Raw genomic sequence first — 17,022 nt, forward strand, 5'->3', positions numbered from 1 at the left:
AAGCAGCCCTACATGCCAATGCAGACGGACTGTCGCGGCTGCCATTACCAGTGACACACGCTGAGAAAACGGACACGGTGGATGTGTTCTATGCAGCCCAGATAGCCACCCTGCCTGTCAGTAGTGCTGAAATTAGACGTGACACCCTAAAGGATCCCACTTTGTCACCTGTGCTGGGCATGGTTTCAACTGGACGGTTCCCAAAATTTAAAGAGGTACCTCCAGGCTTGCTACCTTTGGTGACACGTTGCAATGAGCTCACAGTTGTTCAAGGATGTTTAATGTGGGGAAGTCGTGTCATGGTACAAATCAAGCTTCGCAACCGGGTGTTAGCTGATCTGCATTTAGGCCATCCTGGGGTGGTAAGGATGAAACATCTGGCCCGTAGCTATGTCTGGTGGCCGGGTATTGATGGACAGATTGAATCTCAGTCCAAAGCATGCCAGTCTTGTCAGCGTATCCAAAATGCCACCTGTCCTGCGCCACTTCACCCATGGGTTTGGCCAGCTCATCCGTGGGAGAGGATACATGTGGATTTTGCCGGTCCTTTTGAAGGTCATATGTACTTAATTGTAGTTGATGCGCACTCCAAATGGCCGGAGGTCTCAATTATGGATAGTACTACCACCAGCAAAACCATTCAGGTCTTACGAGGACTTTTCAGTCATTATGGCGTCCCTAATGTCATTGTCAGTGACAACGGTCCACAGTTTTGTGCTGAGGAGTTTTCACTTTTCCTGAAGGCAAATGGGGTGCAACATATTCGATCTGCCCCATATCACCCCTCTAGCAATGGGCAAGCTGAACGTTTTGTCCAAACATTCAAACATGCTCTAAAAGCTTCAAAAGGGTCAGCTTCAATCCAACAGAGACTTGATGAATTTCTGTTAACATACAGAAACACTCCGCATGCTACCACAAAGGAGTCACCTGCGATGCTTTTCCTCAATCGCAAACTAAGAACCAGGCTGGATCTTCTAAAACCTAGTCTCGCCAAAACAGTGAGTCAGTCCCAGGATGCCCAGCAGTTACGACGCCAAAAACACTCTAAGTTCAGAGAATTTCGTGCTGGAGAGTCCGTTCTTGCTCGTGACTACAGAAAGGGGGGAAAATGGATACCTGGAGTGGTGATGTCCAAAACGGGACCTGTCTCCTACGTTGTCAACGTGGGTGCTTCTGGAATCTGGAAATGTCATGTAGATCAATTACTGAAACAAGGCACGGAATCCTCTGAAAACCAGATGGAACCAGAAGTTCCTGCTGGTCCTGATGATTTGCAGGCACCTCCGCATCAGGAGAACACCGGGGAAAAGACTGACAATCTTGTGGAGGTGATGATTGACACACCAGGGTCAGGCAACATTGACCAATCACCCCCAGGGACTGTACAAACTGGAGAGACTGTTAAGCGTTATCCTACCCGTCTCACAAGACCACCTGACCGTTATCAAGCATTCTAATATATATAAAAGGGATAGATTCATGAAGAGTAAGACGTGTTCACTAAGTAGTGGTTAAAGTTGAATTCAAGAAAATAAATATTCCCTTTGTTGTGTTTGACAACCCTTGATTTAAGTTGGGAGGAAATGTTATGCATTTAGTGTTGGTAACTGGGTTATCGTGCAGTTGTTTTCTTATGCTGTAGATGGCGCTGTGTAGCCATGTGTCCCTTGAACATTGTAACAGTAAAAGAAGTCAGTTCTAAGCGTACTCGGTCTCAGTGTGTTAATGTTATTGATCGCTCCTCAGGATATAATGATATTCTGATAAACACAACAATATTCAATTACTGCACTGTAATTGTCTGTATTGTTGCCAAATTCAGTTTACACATCATTGCTGTCCTGATGGTTATACTAAAACACTTATTTAAAAAAAAAAAGTTTTTAATTGTATATACACAATTGTAAATATCCTTTTGATGATTTTTAGTATGTACAATATTCAATAACTTCACTGTAATTCACTGTATTAATGCCAAATTCAGTTTACACATCCCTGATGTCCTGATGGTTATACTACAACACTTATTTTGGGAAAAAAAATATATATTTTAAATTGTATATACACAATTGTAAATGTATAATTTTTATGATTTTTATGAAAAACACTGTAATTCAAAACTTCACTGTATACAATTAATTTTTTTTTTCCAAAATAAGTAGTATAACCATAAGGACAGCAGTGATGTGTGAACTGAATTTGGCAACAGTGCAGTGTATTACAGTGAAATTATTAAATATTTTTCATAATAAAAATCATCAAAATGATATTTACAATTGTATATACAATTAAATTATTATTATTTTTTTTTTTTCAAAATAAGTGTTGTAGTATAACCATCAGGGCATCATTGATGTGTAAACTGAGTTTGGCAACAATGCAGTGTATTACAGTGAAGTTATTAAATATTTTTCATAAAAATCATTAAAATTATAAATTTACAATTGTATATACAATTTAAAATATATTTTTCCCAAAATAAGTGTTGTAGTATAACCATCAGGACAGCAGTGATGTGTGAACTAAATTTCGCAACAATACAGTGAATTACAGTAAAGTTATTGAATATTTTTCATAAAATCATAAAAAATATAGCCTACATTTACAATTGTATTATACAACCTAAAATATATTTTTCCCAAAATAAGTGTTGTAGTATAACCATCAGGACAGCAGTGATGTGTAAACTGAATTTGGCAACAATACAGTGAATTACAGTTAAGTTATTGAATATTTTTCATAAAAGTCATAAAAAAATATACATTTAAAATTGTATATACAACTTAAAATATATTTTTCCCAAAATAAGTGTTGTAGTATAACCATCAGGACCAGCAGTGATGTGTAAACTGAATTTGGCAACAATACAGTGAATTGCACTGAAGTTATTGAATATTTTTCATAAATAACAATCATAAAAATTATACAAAAATATTTTATTCCCAAAATAAGTGTTGTAGTATAACCTTCAGGACAGCAGTGATGTGTAAACTGAATTTGATGACACTATAGTGTGTGACAGTGAAGTTATTGACTGTTTTCGTAGTAACGCTTTTAGGGTTTTGCACTTTGCAGACGGTCCCTTCGGATCTGTCTCTCAGCCTGCGCATAGAGATCAGTGTATGTTGTCCACTGCGAGGGAAAGTTCGTTTTGAGGAAAATTAGGTTGTAGCTGCTTGTCTACATTACTACGATTAAAAAGAGGTGTTATTTGTGTAGTAACAACGTTTAGCTCACGAGTCATTGACCCGGGAAGTTCGAATCTGTGAATTTATTGCCAACTTTACTCAACTCTCGGAGTTTTGAGAACGCAAACAAGCTGCGTTTTCACCGAAATTACCCGGAACGATGTCTTCTATCTCAGACCCTCAGCGATTGTTTAGTCACTCTAGTGCATCGGTTCCCAACAGGAGGGTCGCGGCCCACAAGGGGGCCTCAGCGAGCTCTGTGGGGGGTCGCGTCATATTTTTAATAGTTTTTGAGCAATGAGCATTAAATAAAAGTCCTTAACTTTTTTCTGTTCAAAATTTACAAAATGTATAATGAGCGAGTTCATCATAAACCCATTTTCCAATCCGTGTTTTTGTCTTATCCTGAACCACTATGGTACACCTAATAAGTGTTTACATTGGGACTATTTTACACTGGTTCGGATCGCTGCCGCTGCGGAGTAGCCCAGTACCTGCGTGACTCGTCATAGACGCACACAGAGAGAGAAGTAGTTCCGGCTACAATGTTCTTCCGAAAGACGCATTATTCTGTTAATAAACGCAAGTTTATTATCGCTCGCTATAGCGCCAAAAGTGTCAAAAATAAAGCCTCACATTGATAAAGCCTCACAAATAATATGCAAGTATTGAGGCCCCAGACAGCAGTCATTTAGTAATAGCCTATATACTTTTTCCTACACACCAGTGTGAACATTTGTGTTATTGCATTTCAAATAGGGCCAGTTTATAGGCTACTCCTAGGCTTACGTTTTTAAATTACAAAGGGCCTACTGATGTTTTTGTTATTGTATTTTCAATATTATAGGCTATTATTTGTGCATAAACATATCTGGTTATAGTAAACATACCGTTTGCTTGAAAACAACATATTCTGTCATCCTTGCTGCAAGCTTACAAGAGCGATAATATCATGTGAAGGGGGGCCCTAAAATATTTTCTTGGGAAAAGGGGGGTCTCAGACAAAAAAAGGTTGGGAACCACTGCTCTAGTGGATTGTGTTCATTTCTCATCCTGCCTGGGGGAACTATTAGCAACCGGAGTCCATTATCTTTATCTAAACTAGTTTTTCTCACACATACAGAATGCAAAAACTGCTTTATCCGGTTTTAATTTATTTATCCTTAAACAGGAGGGCATGTCCAAAATCATTTAAATAAATGTGATCATTTTCATAAAGTAAGTTAATGAAGTTCAGGAAGAAGACAACAGTCGAGGAATGCTGTTATCACTGTCAAAGTGAAACCGAAAGTGTTCAAATAAAAAAAAAAAATAAAAAAAACAGAAATCGAGCACTTACCACATATTAGTAGAACAATCTGAAAGAATTTGACGGTGTACTTCATGTTGCAGATTTCAACAAAATCTAACTTCGATTGTTTTAAATATTCGTTGTTCGTTTGTTTCGGAACCACACCCTATACCGACTGAAGGCGACGATTGTTAACCCTACTAAATACCATCAGAGAGATTTTTATACCGACTGTGGCTGACTAAATCATTTACACGATTATTTATAACTAACTAAAGAAGAAGTACGTTTACTTTTCCAAATTTGGAAAACTGTAGCAAAGCGCAGAAGACCGCAATGGCGGAGACTCTAACGGTCTTCTTCTTCTTCTTCTTCTTCTTCTTCTTCTTCTTCTTCTTCTTCAGAGAATTTTATTGGCAGTTTGCAATCTTTGTGCATTACCGCCATCTACTGGACTGAGGTGTGATCACATTGGGACGTCATAAAAAAAAAAGAGCTTTAGCTGGCGCTGCGTGTTCAGCTCCTCCAGCTTCAACCTCAGCTCAACCTCCAGAGAGAAAAAAATAAGTAAAAAATAAATAAATAAATTGGCCTAAACTAAAATCTTCTTGCTAGTTGTGTTTCTTTTAGAAACTCTATCACTGCTTTGGTTGTAGACTGTGTTCCAGGTAGACTCAACAGGTTGCTCAAAGTAACAGAGTTCTTTGTTACCCTCTTAAGTATTTATCTCTCTTCAGAGTACTGCCTACATGTCCTGTATGTCCTAACCTTAGCCTGGTGAACCAGGTTTCCTCCTGTCATGAAAGTGAGCTGATCTTTTTAACTGTTACAGTCTGCTGAATACTAAATGCACCTTTTGTTTCCCTTATCCCATTTATCTTGCCAGAGTTTATGAATACAATCTTTAATTATTGTTTTTAATTCTGATTTGCTGAGTGGAACCTGTACTTCTACTTGTTCTGCTTTAAGTGCTTCTTTTGCCAACTCGTCTGCCCCCTCAATACCTGTGTGCGCTGGAACCCAAGTGAAACTGTAATATTAGCTTCTGTTGAGTTATCCTCAATCCTGGAAATCATCTGATGAACTTCATCTAAAAGATCCTGTCTGCATGCAGATTTCCCAGTCTGGATGCTAGTTAGGGAAGACATAGAGTCCGAACAAATAACAGATTTATATGGCTTCACTTCTTCTACCCACTGTAGTGCCATTATGATGGCCATCATCTCTGCAGAGAAGATTGAGAGGTGGTTTGAGGTTCTTTTTTGTATTACAACATTATATTTAGGAATGTATACTGCCACCCCCGTTTTACCTGCTGGTTCTTTGGATGCATGTAAATATTTGAACTGTGTCATCATACATTACTTCTAGGTACTGCTGTACACTTTGATACAATCCTGTCTTGATTATATTTTTAGCTTCTAGATTAAGTACAGGATAGCAGAAAAACCAAGGTGGAATTGTGCTCAAGTTAACATTTTTGCTGCAAGGTAAAGTACTGATTCCCATGTCATCTGCCTCTTTATTGCTGTTCCATCCAAAACTACTGTTCACAATGCAACCATTATTCCCAGCATTCTTCTAACCCCAGTTTTGTAGGATGTGTAGTTTCATGCCCTTTTAAGTTTACCCAATATGCTAGAGAAAGTTTTAACCTCCTAAGATTTAACAACCCAAAGGCATCTCCCCTACTTCTACTTGCAGTCCAGTTCAGCTAATGTAGTTTTTGCTGCTGTTTTGTATACTGTACATCCATAGTCAAACACTGATCGGATTATTGCAATATAAATTATTTTCAAAGAGCCTGACGCCCCCCAGCTGTACCCTGAAAGACACTTCAAAAGATTGATTGGTTTCTTACACTTGTCTACCATTTTCTGAACATGATTTTTAACACACCAAGATATCTTAAGTCACTGACCTGTTTGAGAGATTGTCCATATGTGACCCTGGATCACAAAACCAGTCTTATGTTGCACGGGTATATTTGTGGCAATAGCCAACAAAACATTGTATGGGTCAAAATTATAGATTTTTCTTTTATGCCAAAAATCATTAGGATATTAAGTAAAGATCATGTTCCATGAAGATATTTTGTAAATTTGCCACCTTAAATATATAAAACATTTATTTTTGTGAATGGATGCAGCACTATCGCCAATAGAAATGGACAACTTAAAAGGCGATTTTCTCAATATTTTGATTTTTCTGTACCATCAGATTCCATATTTTCAAATAGTTGTATCTCGGCCAAATATTGTCCTATCCTAACAAAGCATACATCAATGGAAAGATTATGTATTCAGCTTTCAGATGATGTGTAAATCTCAATTTAAAAAAAATTACCCATAAGACTGGTTTTGTGGTCCAGGGTCACATATAAGATCTATTGTGGGTTTTACCCTTTTCTTAGAAAAACAAATGAATTGCGTTTTTTCCACTGAAAGGTGGAACCCCCAGTCTAGTATGTGCTTGATGACTTTGACCTTTGACCCTATCCTGACCTCTATGGTTCTACCCTTTAAAAAAATCTTTGATCCAGTTGAACATTTTACCACCTATTTCCATTTTATTCAACTTAATTCAAAAGTCCTTCTTTTTATAAGCCTTCTCTATATCAAAAAAGGTTGCCAAAACAGATTACGTATCTCATTCTCCTGGCAGACTACAGGATCCATAGCTGTTCTTCCATTACGGAATCCACTCTGATATGGTGTGATCAGCCCTCTGCCTTCTAATTTGTACACTAACCTTTTAGTAATCATCCTCTCCATGAGTTTACATAGGTTAGACGTTAATGCTATTGGTCTGTAGCTCTTGACATTCATTTGATCCTTTCCTGGTTTCCCTATAGGGACTATTACTGAGTGTTTCCACCCAGTGGGCAGCTTTCCTCGCTCCCAAATTTTGTTATATAAAACCAGTATCACATTTTTTGCCACATCAGATAGTTCTTCAATCATTTTATAGCATATCCCATCTCTCCCTGGTGAGGTATTTTAAACACCTATCAATGCTCTTTTTAGTTCAAACAGTGTGAAATCTGCATCTAGAGAGCTCTCCCCCACCACTTTCATCCCCAGCATATCTTTATTTTCTTCAGTGATCCTCATTCTTATAGCTAGCTCTTCACTGGAGAGGTTCTGTGAGCTATGTATCCTTACAAAGGATTTTGCAAGCATCTCAGCTTTTTCTCTACTGGTTACTGCCTCAGTGCCATTATCTCTTAATACTGGTAGTGAAAAGTCCCTTCTTATGCCACCCATCTTTCTGATCATTCCCCATTATGTCCTTAATTTTTATTCCTGTCCCAATATTACTACAGAAATCTCTCCAATATTTCATTTTAGCTTCTCTTATAATTATTTTGGCTTTAGCCTGTTGTAGGGTGCTGCCCCTTTAAGGACGTTGATTCTGTGGGCCCATATGTGATCGCCTAGGAAGAGGCGCAGGTAGAAAAAAAAACTGAACCGAACTGATCTGAGTGAGAAAGCCCTGTTGATGCTCATATGCAGACTTTCTTTTTTTTCTTTTTTTTTTTTCTTTTTATTGGAGAATCAAGGATGTTACATTTTACAGGAAGTGAAACAGTTCTCCAGTTTCATTTTATCTTAAACAACTAAAACCTTAAACAAGTAATTTCACAGGACAGAATTACAATTTTATATAGTAATTCAATGTACTGTATATATCCTGTTATTTGTAAATATTACAATACAATGCTGTAATTATCCGAATTAGGCAATTAAAAACACAACAATGATATCTTTTTAAACTTTTATTAAAAACTGTTTTCTTAGTAGGGTGTAAACAGGTGCGTTGAGCCAGTATCTCTTCTCTGCTTTGCAGCCCGTCTGGGAGTTGATTCCACAAAAAGTTCTGAAAACCAAGAGAGAGGAAATAAAGTTTTAAGTTTTCATATCTGTTAAATAATGACAAATACTGTGTAAAAAGTAACATATTCCTACTTGCTTATAAACGAAAATGTTTATGTATTTATTTAATATAAACAACTTAACATTTAGAATTACATTGGCTTTTACATTGTTTTTTGTAAATATATAACATCATTGTATGCATTGTATATCGAATGACGCTTTGGACAAAAGCATCTGCTAAATACCTTAACCACACTTCAAAATGTTTTATTTAATTAATTAATAAAAGTCGTAACACTAAACTGCTGTCCGTCAGACTCTTCTGTTTACACATAAATGTCCTGCATGGGAATACCAACTCTAGGTAGAACAGATACTTAACAGTAATAGCTGGGTCTGCATCCAACTTTTTAATGCACATTTTAACCACTTGAAAAAGAAATCCTGACCTGAAACGGTTAAAATTCACAATATATTTACAATCGGAGCAGTGGCGGTAGACCACAGTAACTGGGGGGGCCAGGCAGGGGCCACTTGTGCTTTTAGGGGGCACACCTTTAACATTCATCTTAACCTATTTTCAGTATTATTTCAAGTCATTTTTCACCATGTCATGTATGACTGCAATCTCTAGAAAAAGCTAATAAATTATATTAGCTAAGCTAATAAAACAATTTCAATTCAAATGAAAGTTTCATTATGTTTAATTGTAGTGTGATATAATGATCAATAATAACACATTTTTAGCATCTAAGCACATCTAGGCACTTTTTTACACCTGGGGTGGGCGATATGGCAATAATATCATATCACAAATTTTTTTTTTTCAGGAAAATCACGATTTTATCACGATTCTTTTTTCATGTTGGTTTTACTATTTTGCAAGTGACTGAGCATTACAGCCAAACTAATTTCCCTATTTTAAAAACAAAGCCTTATAGGTAACAAAATATAAAATAAAAAAGAATGGCAGACATTTAGGCCAAAGGCGAAGATAAAAATCTTTGTCATTATTTTCTTTGTTATTAAAAATTAAGAACAGAGATACATTTTACACATACACAACTTAATATACAAATTAAATAAACTGCTTTATTTTTTCAGCTGTAGGTGTATTTAACAGTATGAGAAAGTAATTAAATGAACAAATATGAAAATAAAACACAACAGACTTAAAGTTTTCAGTCAAGAGCAGTGAATGATTTCCTCTGTGTGTTTTGTTGTTTTATTAACATTAAAGGGATAGTTCTCCCCCAAAAAAGTCATATTTACTCTCTTAAGTTGTTTTAAACCCGAATAAGTGTCTTTCTTCTGTTGAAAATAAACGTTATTTGAAAGAATGTGAGTAACCACAACAGTTGATGTACCCCTGTGACTTCCATAGTATTTTTTTTTCCTACTATGTATGGAAGTCAATGGGGACCAGCAACTGTTTGGTTTTGGGTGAACTATCTCTTTAAGGACAAGCGGCAGCATGTTTATTATTAGGGCTACTGTCTCTTTAAGAACTGCACGACGCGTCTAATATACACGCATATGACAAGCAGATTTTAATTAATTTTCTCTGTTTGCTTTCACTTTAGACATAACCAACTTTGTTTATGTAAACAATGTCTGTATTTGAAAGTATTAGCCAGTGGCGCCTCCAGAAATTTTTCATAGGGGTGGCCAGACGGGGCCACTTAAAATCTTGGGGTGGCACACCAAAACTATAAACCATAATTTCAGAATTTTTTTCTACTGTTGTAGTAAACCGGCCTGTAGTAAACTTTCAGAAAGACTTAAGGAAACTCCTACTGATATACTATATGATGGTTTATTGTGTTATATTTAATGTTACTAATGATATAATGTGCATAGACTAATAACAGTACAGTTAACATTTTGAGTTGCACAACAATCCTGTTGTATTTTGCAATTATATTTGGCATAAGGTGTACATTTATTGCAAACAAAACAGTTACTGGGGAAAAGCAGATACTGGCAGATACAAATATATTATATTTATTAATGTCAAGAATTCAGAAGTGTATATATTTATATAGCCTACACTACAAAGAAATAATATACAATTAAATTATGCTTATTTTAAATGTATTGAGCAGGCTAGGTATAAAAAAATATAGGCTTTTGATAATCTTTCAGTGCGCAAAACCATGATAATATGAAACGCTTCAAAACAGAGCGCACAAAGCGCGTATGCGCATCGCGGGTGCAGAATGATGTGCTCAAAGCAACATGGAGTCACAGTGTGCAGCGCTGCACTGAACAAGTGCGCATTTAAAAGTTCACGGCACAAAGCGAAGAAATGTCGAGCGCACAAATCCAAGTGTATATCTGTCCAACAGTTTATTGATCATTTGTTTTAAATTCCAGTTATTGTGCGTCTGATTCCGATTCATAGTCCTTGTGATGTGTGTGATCTAACAAGCACACGGTAGTGAGTCGTTTAAAAACAGCAACAAACTCCAACAAAATAAAGTCATTTTATGCAAAGCCACAGCCTTTTATCTACAGATAATGCATTATAATGTGAATATATCATATTGGAGAGAGTTTTACCGTGCATCCAACCGGAAGAGGCGCGCGCGCTGTTTGAATACTGAATGGAGAATGATTGACAGCCACAGAGGAGGGAAAACGAGTTTCCGTAAAAACTTGAATGATGTAAATAGACTTCTGTCCCTCACATTAAGCTATGGAATAACTTCAGATGACTTTGTCACCCAAACTGACGCGGTAGTCTTCTTCGTCTTCTTTCTTAACTTCTTTTGAAATTGTTGACCGACGGGCACGCGCTGAGCTGTTGCTGTCTGAGCGCGCAACAGCGGCATGGACGGAGGGGCGGGGGAGTACTGGCTACTGTGTGCGATCGAAGGTCTAGAGCGGCTTGCCTGCCTGGCTGTGCATTAGGGATGAAATGCATAACTGATGCTACTAAAATTTATACTGGCCAGCGGGGTGGCCAGTGGGGTGGCCAGGAGTCGGCCAGGGGTGGCCACGGCCACCCCTGGCCACCCCCTGGTGGCGCCATTGGTATTAGCGCAATATAAGACTCAAAAGATAACTTAGTCCATTAACAGGCTTTTAGTGCATGTACGCGTCGAGTGTACGCGCTTAGTAAAGCGCATATTTGAACAGCGCATCAGCAGCGAATGACATGTTTAACCGGCAAGGCTTTAAAAGCACATGCAAATAATGAACTTTTGTGAACTGCAGTGTCCCGTTCCTCTGCGTTAACATTTGATGTGAATATACGTCGTGCTGCATCATAAAAGTGCTTCACACAGCTCTGAGGGGTTAATAAAGGCCTTCTGAAGCAAAGCAATGAGACAAAGAGTTATTTAAAGTTTTAAATATTAATATTTTTCTTACATGAAGTAAAATAACTAGCTTCCGGCCAAAAGAACAATAACACACAGATTTTACTCTAAAGCGCAACTTACGCGAGTAATGCAACGTAGGCCTACTGCTGATATTTAGGCTGCGTTCCAGTCCAAAGTTGTCATGCCCTTCACTTGCTAACTTCCCTCCGTCTCGTTCACTCGGATGTACGTCATTGCGAGTGCCCACTACTGGCGGAAACTGCAATGGGCTGAATAGCGTGCCGCACGAGTGCTATTTTTAGACCGCAAGGCCGCGTGACGTCAGCAACGTAAACCGGAAGGGGGTCAACATAGAAGCGCGCTCGCTTATGATTCATGCTAGTACTGCTTGTTTTCTGCCGGTTATCCCTCAAATAAGAACATGCCGAGTAAACACTGCTGCTATGGAACTTGCAGAAACGACTCCAGACACTATGACCGTCCACATATGAAGGATGTATTCTTTATTCGTTTCCCGAATTACCCCCAACAACTGTCAGACGTAAGACAACCAGAGGACATAGTATATATCCTCCTGAGACCTAGAAAAAATAAGTTTTTTGAATTTAGTTTTTTTCCATATCATCACATTGTTTAGAGCACAATAAACAAATGGTAAAAAAACATTTTTGAAAAATAATATTTTATTCATACGTTATGCTATGTCCTCTGTAGTGGACGCCAGGACTAACCCAGCTAACAAAAAGACGTCCCTAGAACGTCCCTGAACGTCCTCTGCGAACGTCCTCTGGACGTCTTCGTGTAGGGTTCTTTAAACGTTAGCAGGACGTCGCGGGGGACGTTCGCAGGACGTCGCGGGGGACGTGCGCAGGACGTTTGCAGGACCGTCGTGCGACGTCCCGAGGGACCTTAGTGGGACGTTTGGAAAACTTTCGGGGACCTTTACAGAACGTTCATTAGAAGTCCTTTTAACATCCTTTTATTTTATTTTACTTCTGGCTAACCAAAGAAAACAGACACGTTGTAAGGAACAAAGTATTTATTCAAACAATTGTAAAGGTGTTGTGCTCTTTCCGTGTGTGTGTGTGTGTGTGTCTTCAAACGCGCTGGCAGCTGTGTGTGTGTGTGTGTGTGTGTGTGTGTGTGTGTGTGTGTGTCTCGGTCGGTCAGCTGTGGGGTTAGTCCGTTGGCAGTTCTCCCCCCTGGCATCTAAAACAACAAAATGAACACATTCAGTAGTGTTATGATTTTATATGTCTATATATGAATATGTGAAATATAACGTCGTTTCATTTCAGCAACATTTAACGTTAGTTTCGTAGTGTTAGCATAACGGTTAGCAGTGGTACAACGGCGGACAACTTCAGCAAACGTTTTAAAAGATCAAATTTTCATAATATGTAATGATGTATAGTGGTTACGATAACTAATGTATACTAATCTAAAAATTAAAAATACCTTTTAGACTGTCGAAAGAGAAAACACAAGGCCGCGTCTGAGGAGGACCGTTAACTGTCACTACGCAGCTGAGCGTTGCCATGGATACACGGATACATGCTGCGTGCCGCATAATGAATGACGTCACTCGCTTAGGTGCATTTGATCGTCACTTGCTAGTGTGTTATGGAAGGCATATTCTGCCAAAATTATAGTGTGTAGCTATATGACACTTTTTTTTTTTGTTATTTGAAATGCAATGTGCTATCAGTCTTAAGTGCAATAATTAGAATACCGGTAATATTTTTCCTAAAATAACTTATTTTGAATAAAAGTCCTTCGATCGCCTGACCAACATTTTTACAGGTAGCCTAAATTAGGAGGATACTTTTATTTGTCTTACCTGTGTTATTTTCCACTTTCTTTCCAGCAATGTGCTTTTCCATTCTTCGCATTTTCCTTGGCTGCATTCATCATGTGAAGTCGATGCATTATTTTAGAGCTCCTGAGATTCAACCATATTTTCTTCATGCGGAATAATAAATTGTAGGCTATTCAATTGAATCACTTCTCATGTTTTTGATGTTTAAATTATATTGGCTGAAAACAGACTCGTGATTTGATTACATATTTAATTAGTGATAGAAGTTATAAGTAACATGAAAGTTATTATCTTAACATTAAAATTAAAACACTAACAATTTTAACATTAACTTAATTTTACAATTAATTCAAATAATATTTTTACTATAGTTTATTTGCAGTTATAAAACTGTCAATCTGCAAAACAAAAAACCATGGTTTTTAGATAAAATCTATTATTACAGTTCATTTAATGGATAAACAAATCCCCTTTTAAATCCAATATGGGTTTATATTTTAGTTTAATTATTCGTTTGTCTGAGTTGCAAGATGTCCGGTCTAATGATAAAAATCAAAGGCATGGGCGACTGGATTGTGTTGTCATGGAAATGGCAGGTGAGGGACGAAATAGACGTTCGCAAACTGGCCCGGACAAATGTCATCAGAACGTCCATCAGCGAACGTTACAAAGCGGACCAAATACGGACGTCCTCCGAAGGTCCGCTCGGGAACGTTACAAAGCGGACCAAATGCGGACGTCCTCCGAACGTCCGCTCGGGAACGTTACAAAGCGGACCAAATGCGGACCTAAGGGGACGTTGGAAAAGTCCGGGGGACGTCCCCTGTTAGCTGGGAAGTTGTTTAAAAAATAAAATGACAAGAAATTATATGTATAGGCAAAAACAATGGGATTTTTTTTTTCAATCACTAATACATTTTGGGGTTTCAGGATTTTTTCAACCAAAATTTGTATAAAGATTATTCTCAACTATGTTATGAAAGAAATAACGGAATGAATTGATACACCATTTTACTTTATGCAATATGTGGGTAAAATGGCCGTAAATTAATATTCCCATTCAATGCAATGTATCTATACACTGTATCTAATTTGCACATTAAAGTGTTCTTGGAGCAACATTTAATGAAAAAAGAAGTGTAATAATTGGAGTAATAATTGGCAACATTTTAATAATAATATCTAATATTTAATAGGAATATTGATGTATCATTTATTTCCATATTCACTTGTTGTGTCTCCTAAAATGCTTGATAAAGACGATTTAAGTCCTGAGGTCCTCTACAGTGGACATGTATGAAATCCACGCCCTGTTCTGTAACAGAAAATATTTTTTTTATTTGAAACCCCATAACATTTTCCTGAGATGTTGTTTTATGAAATACAATTTGAAAAGGAGTCCAATTTATATTATAATTACAATATATTATCATATTTCCATAAGAATGCTACATTTGATCACTAAATTAATGTCAGACATTTTTAAAGACCAAGGAGAAGTTGTTTTCATGGTGAAACCTCCAAACATTTGGTGTTTCTGAAAAGCCCTGAATGTGCTCTTTACAGGACACCCAGGTTGTGTCATGTGACATGTATGATGTCAGAGAAATTCACTAAAATATAATGTCCACTACAGTGGACAAAAGTCTATTCTTGGGTCCCAGGAGGATATGACAGACAGGACATAGGGTGGTAAAAGATAGCTTGTTGAAACTGCAAAATGTCACTGTCAGTGGCGTAAGGCGATGTTTTTTGGGGGAGAAATTCTGTCGATAACAATCTAACGTTACCTCTGGATCAGGTCGGCTCTTTTTCCCGTCTTTTTCAGCCCTCTACACTCAAGCCATCTCTTCAATTGAATATTTGTATGTTCTTCTACTTCTATACCAGTGAATTTGGCACCGGGGACATCATTCTCGGACAGAGTTAGCAGGTTTAGCTCAGTAGACATCTCGTCCGTAAACTGTTTACATGCGTCTAGCATGAGTGACACGCGCGAGTTTGACCCCCCTAGCAACCGTCGCTAGCTTAATGAATATTAATGAGAAAAAGTGACGTATATCGTGCGGTACGCTAAGCCCTTGATCACTTGGAATCAGCTATGGAGTTGATTTATTATTTACATTTTTTTTCCCTTTAAGAATTTGTTTAATGCAGCATCCAAATGTTTATAGGTGTGTTTGGGTTGTTTTAAATTAAAAATATATATTATTAATATATCATAGAGTTGTCTGTTGTGGTGGTGATAAAACGAGATCTGTGGTGACGTCACAATCGTACTGCATTGTGGGACATATAGGTGTCTGAAGTGTACATATGAAGTAGACTCGCTCCCTCGGTCAAAATCGAGGGAACGAGGGTCTGTCCATCTAAACTTCCCTCGTCCACTTCACGAAGTGGAACGCACTTCAAAATGGCGGCAGGGATTCCCCCGAGGGGAAGTGCTTAGGGAAGTTCGCAAGTGCATGTCTAAAAGTGGACTGGAACGCAGCATTACACTATTCCATGACGCACTACGCTACTTCTGACGTCATGAGTTGCGCAAGTTGCACTTTGAAAGCAAGTAGACTGCGTATGGCCATAAGCTAGAACTTTACTTTGTGACGTGTTAAATATGGATATTTTTCTTACACAAACTCTTCGCTTCCGGAGGCCTATTTTAACCCCTCAGAGCCGCATGGAGCACTTTTATGATGGATAGATGCACTTTTTTGAGCTTCAAACTGATCGACTAACATTATAAAGCTTGGAAGTGTAAAGTGTCAATTTCTTTTTTTTTTTCTTTTTTTTTTTATAACTCAGATTGTATTTGTCTGAAAGAATGGCTTGAGGTAAGTAAATCATGGGGTAATTTTCATTTAAAAGTTAACTACCCTTTTAACAAAATAAGGGAAGAATATACCTTGTACAATTAAGCAAGGTGTGCTTGGTAGGGTCTCTCTCTGGATATCAGCAGCTGTGGCAGAGGGCTAGAGAATAAAAAATGACCAATTACACAACAAATACCAATTACAGATCTATAATTATTTTAATATTCCATACAGTCTGCCAGGCAGCCACATATAATTTGAGACAAACAAAATGGTTAACTTGATCTTAATACTACTGATAATTTGCTGCCTTCTCTGAACACAAAGAGAGCAGTGAAAACCTTTCAACAGAACCCAGGATCCGAATAAATATTTAATGACGATGCTGGTTGGTTTAAGTTATTTTAGATAAAGACAGCTTACATGACTGCTCTTTCACCCTGGTTGGCCAAGCACAAAGTAAAGTTATAACATCTGAACATACCAGATGCTATATTCAGCTTTTATTACAGTTATAGCTAACTTACAGAATTAAATGAAGATACCAGCATTGTCATTTAACGTTACTTAAAGCCCATATTTCAAATAACGTTTGCTTGTAACAAGCAAACGTTATTTGAAATATGGGCTTTAATTAAATGACAATGCTGGTATCTTCATTTAATTCTGCAAGTATTCAGTGACCGTAAAATCTACAAGCTAATGTA

General features: G+C 37.6%; 1 protein-coding gene and 1 long non-coding RNA gene across 3 annotated transcripts in view; both read right to left on the bottom strand.

Annotated features, from left to right (window-relative positions):
* LOC309475961 (uncharacterized protein) overlaps positions 1–4,878 on the bottom strand; it is a 46,489-nt gene extending 41,611 nt beyond the window's left edge. For both annotated transcript variants that reach the window (XM_082138987.1, XM_082138986.1), the window contains exon 1: positions 4,531–4,878. In XM_082138987.1, coding sequence (XP_081995113.1) covers positions 4,531–4,576 — 46 coding nt within the window. In that variant the 5' untranslated portion in view covers positions 4,577–4,878. The remainder of the gene's footprint in view (positions 1–4,530) is intronic.
* Positions 4,879–12,058: 7,180 nt separating this feature from the next.
* On the bottom strand, positions 12,059–12,424 carry LOC309476535. Its single transcript, XR_014198246.1, has 2 exons — positions 12,380–12,424; positions 12,059–12,267 (listed from the first exon to the last, which is right to left on the bottom strand). It is a non-coding gene; the product is annotated as an uncharacterized lncRNA (long non-coding RNA).
* Positions 12,425–17,022: the final 4,598 nt, after the last annotated feature.

Source organism: Leuciscus leuciscus (assembly GCF_965113295.1).
Source record: "Leuciscus leuciscus genome assembly, chromosome: 15".
NCBI classification, from domain to species: Eukaryota; Metazoa; Chordata; class Actinopteri; order Cypriniformes; family Leuciscidae; genus Leuciscus; species Leuciscus leuciscus.